Source organism: Festucalex cinctus, chromosome 9 (assembly GCF_051991245.1).
Source record: "Festucalex cinctus isolate MCC-2025b chromosome 9, RoL_Fcin_1.0, whole genome shotgun sequence".
Classification (NCBI taxonomy): Eukaryota; Metazoa; Chordata; class Actinopteri; order Syngnathiformes; family Syngnathidae; genus Festucalex; species Festucalex cinctus.
The window spans coordinates 7,736,684-7,750,057 of record NC_135419.1 but is presented as its reverse complement, the minus strand read 5'-3'; the positions used below and the strand labels follow the sequence as shown (position 1 = coordinate 7,750,057).

The 13,374-nt window shown below is 45.1% G+C and overlaps 1 protein-coding gene and 2 pseudogenes across 1 annotated transcript; all 3 read left to right on the top strand.

The window, feature by feature from the left end:
• On the top strand, positions 1-2,560 carry LOC144026264 (protocadherin alpha-8-like). Its single transcript, XM_077532848.1, has 2 exons — positions 1-2,493; positions 2,546-2,560. Exons 1-2 carry the CDS (start codon positions 136-138, stop codon positions 2,558-2,560), a joined length of 2,373 nt encoding a protein of 790 aa, XP_077388974.1. The 5' UTR covers positions 1-135.
• Positions 2,561-4,032: 1,472 nt separating this feature from the next.
• Positions 4,033-6,875, top strand: LOC144026263 (protocadherin alpha-8 pseudogene; annotated as a pseudogene).
• A 654-nt stretch (positions 6,876-7,529) lies between these two features.
• LOC144026261 (protocadherin alpha-8 pseudogene) lies at positions 7,530-10,471 on the top strand (annotated as a pseudogene).
• Positions 10,472-13,374: the final 2,903 nt, after the last annotated feature.

Below are 13,374 nucleotides of genomic sequence, written 5' to 3'. Positions count from 1 at the left end.
CGAGAAGCAGCGATCGTTGCTCCACCAAAATGATTACTCTCCTGTATATTTGTTTATGATCCGATATGAAACACTGGAGATATCGACTACAAGAAATATTGAATAGCTGTGGTTAGAAATCGTCCCTGATTAACAATGGCAGGATGTAGCATGGGAGGACAATGGCCGCAGACTTGGATTTCTTTGTGTTTGCCACTGCTGATTGTTCTCCATCCAGAAGGAATCTCTGCTCAAATAAGATATTCAATCCAGGAGGAAGTAAAACCGGGAACAGTGGTTGGAAATGTGGCCAAGGACCTTGGGCTGGACGTCGGGCGGTTGCTGGACAGAAATCTCCGTGCGGTGTCAGGAACAAAGCAGGAGCAGTTCAAGGTAAATCAAAAAGATGGTGTTCTATCTGTCCACCGGCAATTAGACCGCGAGGACCTGTGCGGTAACACCGTGCCGTGCATCACCAATCTCAAAGTGATTGTGGAAAATCCCTTGGAGATGCATCAAATCCTTGTTGAGGTACTGGATGTGAATGATAACTCGCCCAAGTTCCTTGATGATAATTGCACTTTAGAGGTGCTGGAATCGGCTGTAGTTGGATCCAAATTTCAAGTTGAAGGAGCCCAAGACTTGGATGTTGGTTTGAATTCCGTCCAGATGTACAAGCTGAACCACAACACTTTTTTCCACCTGGAAACTGAAGACTTTGGCGAGGAGGGGAAGGTGCCTTTTCTTGTGCTTCAGCGGCCTTTGGATAGAGAAAACGCAGCACAGCACCACTTAATATTGATGGCCGCGGATGGGGGCAAACCACCTAAAACAGGTACTATTAACATCACGGTTATTATATCTGACATAAATGATAACGCACCGGTGTGCGACCGTCAGAAATACTCCATTACTGTGAAGGAGAACGCACCAGTGGGGACATATCTGCTGACAGTCAACGCGTCAGACTCAGACGAGGGATTGAACGGTGAGATTGAATATTCTCTACGAAGCAAATTGAGAGGACTCTCCAGCATGCCGTTCGATGTGAATAAAAAAAGCGGAGAACTAACAGTTAAAGGAGAGCTCGATTTTGAAGAGAAACAAGTCTATGAGCTGAAGATAGTGGCTGTGGACAAAGGCGCCGTGTCGCTGTCCACACAATGCAACGTGGTAGTCCGAGTGGATGATGTGAACGATAACCGGCCCAAAATAGACATCACCTCATTGCTGAGTCACATTGCAGAGAATGCCCCTCTTGGTACAGTGGTGGCACTGGTGGGCGTGAATGATTTGGATTCAGGTGTGAATGGTCAGGTGGTCTGCAGCCTGCCGGAGGATTTGCCTTTCGCCCTCAAGTCGTCCCCAGATGGGCAATCATATTCTCTTGTCACTAAAGACTATTTAGACAAAGAGAGGGAGCATGTGTATGATATCACAATAACAGCTAAAGATTTAGGGACACCCTCTATGTCCTCGACTAAGGTCATACATGTAGATGTACTGGATGTTAATGATAATAGACCTTTATTCAGTGAAAGCCCTTACACTTTTTATGTGCTGGAAAACAACAAAGCAGGAGTGTCTTTATTTTCTGTGAGCGCCGAAGATGCTGATGGGGAAGAAAATGCAGCTGTGGCATACTCGCTCCAAAGGAAAAGTGACAGTGTGACATCATTTTTGAATATTAATGAGGTCACCGGCACAATATCAGCACTAAAAAGTTTTGACTTTGAGACGCTGAAAAGTTTCCAGTTCCAAGTGGTGGCCACCGACGGCGGAAGTCCTCCACTGAGCAGCAACGTGACGGTGAACGTGTTCATTCTGGATCAGAACGACAACGCTCCAGTCATCCTGTATCCAGTCAGCTCCAACGGTTCGGCTGAAGGCGTGGAGGAGATTCCCCGCAATATGAAAGCAGGAGACTTGGTGACTAAAGTCCGAGCCTATGACGCCGATATCGGATATAACGGCTGGTTGCTGTTTTCTCTGCAGCAAGTCACCGACCACAGTCTGTTTTCTTTGGACCGCTATACGGGCCAGATCCGAACACTTCGCTCCTTGACGGAGACAGACGAGGCTGAGCATGGACTGCTCATACTGGTCAAAGACAACGGCAACGTTTCGCTCTCGGCAACAGCTACTGTGACTGTCAAACTTGTGGAGCCCAAAGAGGCTTTTGCAGCTTCCGATGTCAAAAGTGCAGCAAAAGTGGACAATGAGGAGGACAATGTGACTTTTTATCTCATCATCACTTTGGGCTCCGTCTCGCTCCTTTTTGTCATCAGCATCATCGTGCTGATCGCCATGCAGTGCTCCAAATCCACAGAGTACACTTCCAAATATCTACAAGACGCTAATTATGATGGCACGCTGTGTCACAGCATCCAGTACAGATCGGGAGACAAACGCTACATGTTAGTTGGACCCAGGATGAGTATCGGCTCCACCATCGTCCCAGGCAGCCACGCCAACACTCTGGTGCTCCCTGACAGGAGAAACACTTCGGGGGAGGTAAGACGAACTTTTTTCCTTTTCTTTTTACTGTGGTAATTCCTTACAATAGACATGTGCACCCTGAAGACTTTAGTGTGTCGCTGCCATTTGATCTGCTTTTCTGGTAAAAGCAAAATGTCACATCAAAATCATTGAATTGTTTCTAACTGACAGTTTGTTTATTTTAGACTTTGTAGTTGAGGAAAGTGAATACACCTCTGTCGGTGGTGCTAAATTTTGGGGAGTTTAGTTTGCACTTAAGTTCCACAATGATTTCTTCATTAAACTCTTTGCTGTCATGATATTTTCTTACTGTTAAGGTTCACATTGATGAGAACAATTTCCAAACTTTCAACATCTTACAGTTCATGACAGCAGTACCACATCTGCGGAGGCAAACTTTTGCTATTTTTTTATTTTTTATTTTTTATTTTTTAAATCATTGGTGTATATGCAATTTGCGATTGGCTGGCAACCAGTTCAGGGTGTACCCCGACCTCTGCCCATAGCCAGCTAGGATACCCCCAGCGACCCTTGTGAGGAGAATGGATGGATGGATGGATGGATGTACATGCAATGCTGTTGTGTTGAATCCTTCCATGCAGTTGTATTGATCATGTGTGTTGTGTTTAAAATATTGACTGTTGGATCCAAATGGAGTCAACAAGTATGAACAAAATAAGAGAGCGTAAATCTAGAACTTAAGCCATATATAACTTCAACGACAACCACAAACAAGTTCAACATTTAAGATCATCAGGGCTGGACAATAACATAACCATATAGGGGCTACTGGGCTGACTAACCAACAGAAAGCAAATACTGCAAGAACACAAGAAACATTCTCATAATCAATTTAGCATCTATATAAAATTACCTTTTAACCTACTTTACTTCCCCGACTTCCTCAAACATTAGTTAACAATTTCTCTACTCTCCATCGTCCTGAAAGGATCTGGACACCATACTGATTATGTTGACCTGGAAGCGACATCATAATGTCCAATGGACGTTTTACCAATGTTAGCTGCATATGTGATAACTATTTGATTTTATTTATCATTTGACTATAGTGTTTAGATTTGAGTTGTATATATTGTGTTGAGGGAAGTAATGGAAGGATTTATGTTTTGATTTAGTGAATTTAGTGAGGTAAAAGACTCATGGATCTGTTTTTAAATAAAGGAGGAATATTGTGGAGGACTATTTCTTATATTATTATTCTAATATTCTTTCTGTATATTTCTTGTATGGAAGCCAGAATCTATTTATCAAATTAACTACAGCACACATGCAGGCCTTGATGTGTTTTGTCCTTAACATTGTGTATAAGGGGAAATAAAGTGTATTTTGTAGAACAAGAGTTACAAAAACGACACGACAACAATTCAAAATCACGCTGATGCACATTTTATAGTTTATGGTAATATTACCCATGCGCATAATAAAATATAACCACTAGGTGGCAGTGTCTTATCAGTATACAGTGTTGAGCATTTTTAGGCGTCCTGCCCTTTCTGGAACCGTTTTGTTCAAGTCATCAGATGAGACGGTTCCTTCAACAGAGACGGATGTTGCGGTCGTTTCAGTCCTGTATTGCCTTAATTTTTTTGGCATACTTTTAAGATAAACATTTCTGTCTTTTTGGTGGTTAATTTTTTTGGTGGAATTTGGATTTGAATGCTGTGACCCAAGCTGGGAAGATGGGAGCAGGAGGACAAAGGCGAGGTCTCTTTTTCTGCATCATGTTGGTTTGTCTGGAGCAGATCGCAGCACAGATCAAATATTCCATTGCGGAGGAAGTCAAAGTGGGAACCGTGGTGGGGAATGTCGCCAAGGATCTGGGATTGGACATCAGCACGTTGCTGGAGAGACATTTTCGGATTGTTTCAGGCAATGAGAGGGCTCAGTTTGAGGTAAATGTGAACAATGGCGTCCTCATTGTGCATAAAACCGTCAACAGAGAGGAGATATGTGAGGGCATCTCACCATGTTTAGTTAATCTGAAATTAGTCGCTGAGAATCCTATGGAAATTCATCATGTTGGTGTAGAAATTATAGACATTAATGACAATTCACCTACTTTTCAAGAGGAAGAATTAATTTTAGAAATAGCTGAGTCCACTCTTCCAGGTAGACACTTTCAGCTACCAAATGCACATGACCCAGATGTTGTCTCTAACACAGTGCGTATGTATAAATTAAATACAAATGAATATTTTAGCACACAAATTAGAGAAATAGGTGAAGATAAGGTGCCATTTTTAGTTTTACAAAAGTCTTTGGACCGAGAAAAACACTCTGAGCACAGACTTGTTCTTACTGCAGTTGATGGTGGAAATCCAGCAAGATCGGGAAGTCTTAACATTACAGTTAAAGTGCTTGATTCAAATGATAACCATCCAACATTTACTCAAGACGTCTATTCTGTAACTTTATCTGAAAATGTGAAACCTGGCACAAGCATCATTCAGGTGGAAGCAACTGACCTGGACGATGGATTAAACAGTGAAATTGAATATTATTTTGGAGGACAACTTGATTCAAAAATCTATGAAATGTTTAGTTTGAATAGAATCACTGGTGAAATAAGAGTGAAGGGTCAAATTGATTTTGAGAAAGTTGACGTTTATAAATTAGATGTTCATGCCACAGACAAAGGACAACCTCCTACGAGTACCTATTGCAGGGTGATCATAAGAATAGTTGATGAAAATGACAACCAACCTGAAATAGAAATAACACATCTATCAAAAACTGTACCGGAAGATTCCAAACCTGGGACTGTCATTTCTCTTATAAGCATCACCGACAAAGATGTCGGATTGAACGGCAAAGTCATATGTAGTCTTTCACAAAATGTCCCATTCGAGTTAAAACCTTCATTTCAAGATAACATGTACTCGCTGGTTCTGAAAGACAGACTGGATCGAGAATTAGTGGCGGATTATGACATCACAATCACAGCTACAGACTGTGGTCGACCTCCTTTGTCCACTTTTAAAATTCTCCACGTTGACGTTTCAGACGTTAATGATAATATTCCAACCTTCTTGCACAATCCAATCCAACTTTATTTGCTGGAAAATAATGTGCCAGGGAAGTCCATTTTTTCCGTCACTGCATTTGATAAAGACTTGAATGAAAACGCAGCTTTGACATATCACATTAACAGAGGAGAAGGAGGCCAAGTTAAAATGTCAACTTTTTTAAACATCAACCCCGAGAATGGTGAAATATCAGCACTAAAAAGTTTTGACTTTGAGACGCTGAAAAGTTTCCAGTTCCAAGTGGTGGCCACCGACGGCGGAAGTCCTCCACTGAGCAGCAACGTGACGGTGAACGTGTTCATTCTGGATCAGAACGACAACGCTCCAGTCATCCTGTATCCAGTCAGCTCCAACGGTTCGGCTGAAGGCGTGGAGGAGATTCCCCGCAATATGAAAGCAGGAGACTTGGTGACTAAAGTCCGAGCCTATGACGCCGATATCGGATATAACGGCTGGTTGCTGTTTTCTCTGCAGCAAGTCACCGACCACAGTCTGTTTTCTTTGGACCGCTATACGGGCCAGATCCGAACACTTCGCTCCTTGACGGAGACAGACGAGGCTGAGCATGGACTGCTCATACTGGTCAAAGACAACGGCAACGTTTCGCTCTCGGCAACAGCTACTGTGACTGTCAAACTTGTGGAGCCCAAAGAGGCTTTTGCAGCTTCCGATGTCAAAAGTGCAGCAAAAGTGGACAATGAGGAGGACAATGTGACTTTTTATCTCATCATCACATTGGGCTCCGTCTCGCTGCTTTTTGTCATCAGCATCATCGTGCTGATCGCCATGCAGTGCTCCAAATCCACAGAGTACACTTCCAAATATCTACAAGACGCTAATTATGATGGCACGCTGTGTCACAGCATCCAGTACAGATCGGGAGACAAACGCTACATGTTAGTTGGACCCAGGATGAGTATCGGGTCCACCGTCGTCCCGGGCAGCCACGCCAACACTTTGGTGCTCCCTGACAGGAGAAACACTTCAGGGGAGGTAAGAAGAACGTTTTTTATTTTTTTTATTTTTTTATTTTTTTTATTTTTTTATTTTTTTTATTTTTTTATTTTTTTATTGTGCATGGTAGACATTTGCACCCTGAAGACTTTGGTCTGTTGGTGGAATTTGATCTGCTTTTCTGGTAAAAGCAACAATGTTGCCATATTCAAATAAGTGAATTTAACTGACACCATGTTTTATATGTAATAGTTGAGGAAAACAGTAAATTAACTTCTGTCCGTGGTGCTGAATTCTGAGGAGTAGTTTGATGACATTTAAAGTCCGCAATGATTTCTTCATCAAACACATTGCTGTTATGATGTTTAGCTTACTATTAAGGTGCACACTGATTAGAACAGTTTACTAAATATACTTACATAAAATTATCTGTTAATTTATTTACCTCCCTGCCTACCTATGACATTAACAAGTTCACCACTGTGCACGGCTCTGAGAGATTATTATTACTAATGTGATGATGATGTTAACCTGGTGTAAGGTACAGTTTATTGTCCAATTGGAATTTGGTCAAAATTAGATACATATGCAGTAGATATGTGATGACTACATGATTGTTGTTATCACTGTAGAGTTTGGATTCAAATTGTATTTGTAGTTTTGATGGTAGGAATTGAGGGATAAGAGTTTGGAATTAGTGAGATAAAAAACTGATGGACCTCTTAAAAGTGGAGTTTTGTGGAGGATTATAATGTATTTATTCTATGGCAAACAGAATATTCGTATTAAAGTAACTACAGCCCACACACTTTGATGAGATGTGTCCGATACATAGTGTATGAAGGGAAATAAAGTATATTTTGTAGGACATGAAGGAGAACTACGTGACAGTAACCCAAAATCACTCAGAAGCACATTAATGTTCTCCATGCAGTTAATGAAATATAACCACTAGGTGGCAGTGTCATATCAAGTGTGGAGTATAAGGTGTCCTGCCCCTTCTGGAATCGTTTTGTTCAAGTCATCAGAGGAGACGGGACCGTCAACAAAAGCGGATGTTGCGGTCGTTTCAGTCTTTTATTGCCTTATTTTTGGGGGGATATATTTGAGATAAAGAATTTTGTCATTTTGGTGGTTTCATTTTTTTGGTGGAATTTGGATTTCAATGCTCTAATCCAAGCTGAGAGGATGGGAGCAGGAGGACAAAGGCGAGGTCTGTTTCTCTGCATCATGTTGGTTTGTCTGGAGCAGATCGCAGCTCAGATCAAATATTCCATCGCGGAGGAAGTCAAAGTGGGAACAGTGGTGGGGAACGTCGCCAAGGATCTGGGATTGGACATCAGCACGTTGGTGGAGAGACGTTTTCGGATTGTTTCGGGCAATGAGGGGGCTCAGTTTGAGGTAAATGCGAACAATGGCGTCCTCATTGTGCATAAAGGCATCAACAGAGAGGAGATATGTGAGGGCATTTCACCATGTTTAGTTAATCTGAAATTAGTCGCTGAGAATCCGATGGAAATTCATCATGTTGGTGTAGAAATTATAGACATTAATGACAATTCACCCACTTTTCAAGAGTTAGAGAAAATTTTAGAAATCCCAGAGTCTACACTTCCTGGAAAACGTTTCCAATTACCAACCGCACATGACCCAGATGTTGTTGTTAATACAGTGCGTGCATACAAGTTAAGCATGAACGAATATTTTAATCTACAAATTCGGGAGAGAGGCGATGATAAGATACCCTTCTTATTATTACAAAAGTCTCTGGACCGAGAACAAGATACTGAGCACAGACTTGTTCTCACTGCAGTTGATGGTGGAAATCCAGCAAGATATGGAAGTCTTAATGTCACAGTTATAGTTCTCGACTCTAATGATAACCACCCAATTTTTAAGCAAGAAGTGCATTCTGTTACTTTATCTGAAAATGTAAAATCGGGCACAGTTGTTATCAAGGTGGAAGCAACTGACCTAGATGAAGGATTAAATGGAGAAGTTGAATATCATTTTGGTGGGGAACTCGAATCTAAACTAAATGAAACATTTAGTTTGGATAAAAACACAGGTGAAATAACAGTAAAGGGCCACATTGATTTTGAGAAGGTTGATGTTTACAAATTGGATGTCCATGCCACAGATAAAGGACAACCTCCAATGAGTACCGACTGCCGAGTGATAATTAAAATAGTTGATGAAAATGACAATCAACCTGAAATAGACGTGACATCTCTGTCAAAAACTGTGCCAGAAGACTCTAAACCTGGGACTGTCATTTCTCTTATAAGCATCACCGACAAAGATGTCGGATTGAACGGCAAAGTCATATGTAGTCTTTCACAAAATGTCCCATTTGAGTTAAAACCTTCATTTCAAGATAACATGTACTCGCTGGTTCTGAAAGACAGACTGGATCGAGAATTAGTGGCGGATTATGACATCACAATCACAGCTACAGACTGTGGTCAACCGCCTCTGTCCACTTTTAAAATTCTTCATGTTGATGTGTCAGACGTTAATGATAATATTCCAACCTTCTTGCACAATCCAATCCAACTTTATTTGCTGGAAAATAATGTGCCAGGGAAGTCCATTTTTTCTGTCACTGCATTTGATAAAGACTTGAATGAAAATGCAGCTCTGACGTATCACATTAACAGAGGAGAAGGAAGCCAAGTTAAAATGTCAACTTTTTTAAACATCAACCCAGAGAATGGTGAAATATCAGCACTAAAAAGTTTTGACTTTGAGACGCTGAAGAGTTTCCAGTTCCAAGTGGTGGCCACCGACGGCGGAAGTCCTCCACTGAGCAGCAACGTGACGGTGAACGTGTTCATTCTGGATCAGAACGACAACGCTCCAGTCATCCTGTATCCAGTCAGCTCCAACGGTTCGGCTGAAGGCGTGGAGGAGATTCCCCGCAATATGAAAGCAGGAGACTTGGTGACTAAAGTCCGAGCCTATGACGCCGATATCGGATATAACGGCTGGTTGCTGTTTTCTCTGCAGCAAGTCACCGACCACAGTCTGTTTTCTTTGGACCGCTATACGGGCCAGATCCGAACACTTCGCTCCTTGACGGAGACAGACGAGGCTGAGCATGGACTGCTCATACTGGTCAAAGACAACGGCAACGTTTCGCTCTCGGCAACAGCTACTGTGACTGTCAAACTTGTGGAGCCCAAAGAGGCTTTTGCAGCTTCCGATGTCAAAAGTGCAGCAAAAGTGGACAATGAGGAGGACAATGTGACTTTTTATCTCATCATCACTTTGGGCTCCGTCTCGCTCCTTTTTGTCATCAGCATCATCGTGCTGATCGCCATGCAGTGCTCCAAATCCACAGAGTACACTTCCAAATATCTACAAGACGCTAATTATGATGGCACGCTGTGTCACAGCATCCAGTACAGATCAGGAGACAAACGCTACATGTTAGTCGGACCCAGGATGAGTATCGGCTCCACCGTTGTCCCGGGCAGCCACGCCAACACTCTGGTGCTCCCTGACAGGAGAAACACTTCGGGGGAGGTAAGAAGAATATTTTTTTTAATTTGATTTTTTATACCATGGTAGACTTTTAAAATAGACATGTGGACTCTGAAAGACTTTGGTGTATGACTGTAATTTGATCTACTTTTTTGGTAAAAGCAACAATGCTGTCATGCCAAATTCGTTGAATTGCTTTGAACTGACAGTTTGTCTTACACTTAAAAGTTCAGGAAGACAGTTAATCCACTTCCGTCGGTGGTGCTGAATTGTGGGGAGCAGGTTGGTGACATTTAAGGTCCGCAATGATCCATCCAGCCATCAATTTTCTTAACCGCTTCTTCCTCACAAGTGTCGCGGGGGTGCTGGAGCCTATCCCAGCAGGCTTCGGCAGTAGGCGGGGTACACCCTGAACTGGTTGCCAGCCAATCGCAGGGTCCACAATGATTTGTTCATTAATCTATTTGTTGTTATGTTTGTTTATGATTCAGGTTTACATTGATTAGAGCAATTCCAAAGATTTCAGCTTTTTACAATAATTCATTGCAGCTATGCTACATCTGTGGCGGGAGGTCAACTATTTTTTTCTTTACTTCTGTTTCTTTTAAATATTTTTTTTTATAGTTTACTTTCTATTTTTTTAATGTGTTTTTATTTATTTATTTTTTTAATATGTCAGCTACACTATACACATATAGCCAGTGCAGTCATGTTTAATCTCTCAATGCTGCTGCATTGATCACTGTGTAATGACTGGGCTGCTGTGTCTTGTGTTTAAAGTAGTGAGTGTTGGATCCAAATAGAGTCAACAACTTTATGAACAAAACGACAGAATGCAAAACTGTAAGTGTTTGGATTCAAATGATTGTTTTGATGGCAGGAATTGAGGGATTAAAGTTTGAATTTCGTGAGATAAAAGACTCGTGGATGGTTTAATAGGGATGTTGTGGAGGAATATATTTCTGACATGGCAACCGGAATATATTTGTGAAATTAACTACATTATACAAACCTTGACATATTGTGTCATTTATGCTACATTTTCCCCTCCGTGAGCCGGCACCTTAACGTGGTGGAGGGGTTTGCGTGTCGCAATGATCCTAGGAGCTATGTTGTCTGGGGCTTTATGCCCCTGGCAGGGTCACCCATGGCAAACAGGTCCTAGGTGAGGGGCCAGACTAAGAACGGCTCAGAAGACCCCTATGATGAGAAAAAATTTTGGAGACGCGTTTCCCTCGCCCGGACGCGGGTCACCGGGGCCCCCCTCTGGAGCCAGGCCTGGAGGCGGGGCTCGCTGGCGAGCGCCTGGTGGCCGGGCCTGCACCCATGGGGCCCGGCCGGGCACAGCCCGAAGAGGCAACGTGGGTCCCCCTTCCCACGGGCTCACCACCGGTGGGAGGGGCCAAAGGGGTCGGGTGCAGTGTGGGCTGGGTGGCGGCCAAGGGAGGAGACCTTGGCGGACCGACCCCCGGCTACAGAAACTGGCTCTTGGGACATGGAATGTCACCTCTCTGGCAGGGAAGGAGCCCGAGCTGGTGTGCGAGGCCGAGAAGTTCCGACTAGACATAGTCGGACTCGCCTCCACACACGGCTTGGGCTCTGGTACCAGTCCTCTTGAGAGGGGTTGGACTCTCTTCCACTCTGGAGTTGCCCACGGTGTGAGGCGCAGAGCAGGTGTGGGCATACTTATTGCCCCCCGGCTCGGCGCCTGTACGTTGGGGTTTACCCCGGTGGACGAGAGGGTAGCCTCCCTCCGCCTTCGGGTGGGGGGACGGGTCCTGACTGTTGTTTGTGCATATGCACCAAACAGCAGCTCAGAGTACCCACCCTTCTTGGAGTCCGTGGAGGGTGTGCTGGAGAGCGCTCCCTCTGGGGACTCCCTCGTCCTGCTGGGGGACTTCAACGCTCACGTGGGGAATGACAGTGAGACCTGGAGGGGCGTGATTGGGAGGAACGGCCCCCCTGATCGGAACCCGAGCGGTGTTCTGTTATTGGACTTCTGTGCTCGTCACGGTTTGTCCATAACGAACACCATGTTCAAGCATAAGGGTGTCCATATGTGCACTTGGCACCAGGACACCCTAGGCCGCAGTTCGATGATCGACTTTGTAGTCGTGTCATCGGATTTGCGGCCGCATGTTTTGGACACTCGGGTGAAGAGAGGGGCGGAGCTGTCAACTGATCACCACCTGGTGGTGTGTTGGCTCCGATGGTGGGGGAAGATGCCGGTCCGACCTGGCAGACCCAAACGTATTGTGAGGGTTTGCTGGGAACGTCTGGCGGAATCCCCTGTCAGAAAGAGTTTCAATGCCCACCTCCGGCAGAGCTTCTCCCTTGTCTCGGGGGAGGTGGGGGACATTGAGTCCGAATGGACCATGTTCCGCGCCTCCATTGTTGAGGCGGCCGATCGGAGCTGTGGCCGTAAGGTGGTCGGTGCCTGTCGCGGCGGCAATCTTCGAACCCGCTGGTGGACACCAGCGGTAAGGGATGCCGTCAAGCTGAAGAAGGAGTCCTATCGGGCCTTTTTGGCCTGTCGGACTCCGGAGGCAGCTGACAGGTACCGGATGGCCAAGCGGAACGCGGCTTCGGCGGTTGCTGAGGCAAAAACTCGGACATGGGAGGAGTTCGGTGAGGCCATGGAAAACGACTTCCGGACGGCTTCGAGGAAATTCTGGTCCACCATCCGGCGTCTCAGGAGAGGAAAGCAGTGCACCATTAACACTGTGTATAGTGGCGATGGGGTGCTGCTGACCTCGACTCGGGACGTCGTGAAGCGGTGGGGGGAATACTTCGAAGACCTCCTCAATTCCACCAACACGTCTCCTTTTGAGGAAGCAGAGTCTGGGGACTCTGGGGTGGGCTCTCCTATCTCTGGGGTCGAAGTCACTGAGGTGGTTGGAAAGCTCCTCGGTGGCAGGGCCCCGGGGGTGGATGAGATCCGCCCGGAGTTCCTAAAGACTCTGGATGTTGTGGGGCTGTCGTGGTTGACACGCCTCTACAACATCGCGTGGACATCGGGGACAGTGCCTCTGGATTGGCAGACCGGGGTGGTGGTCCCCCTTTTTAAGAAGGGGGACCGGAGGGTGTGTTCCAACTACAGAGGGATCACACTCCTCAGCCTCCCTGGTAAGGTCTATTCAGGGGTGCTGGAGAGGAGGGTCCGTCGGGAGGTCGAATCTCGGATCCAGGAGGAGCAGTGTGGTTTTCGTCCTGGCCGTGGAACAGTGGACCAGCTCTACACCCTCCGCAGGATCCTCGAGGGTGCGTGGGAGTTCGCTCAACCAGTCCACATGTGTTTTGTGGATCTGGAGAAGGCGTTCGACCGTGTCCCTCGGGGAGTTCTGTGGGGGGTGCTTCGGGAGTACGGGGTGCCGGGCCCCTTGTTACGGGCTGTTCGGTCCCTGTACGA

What these genes read in the sequence shown, in the direction of transcription:
- LOC144026264 (XM_077532848.1), top strand. Translation starts at nt 136, where the DNA reads ATGGCAGGATGTAGCATGGGAGGACAATGGCCGCAGACTTGGATTTCT.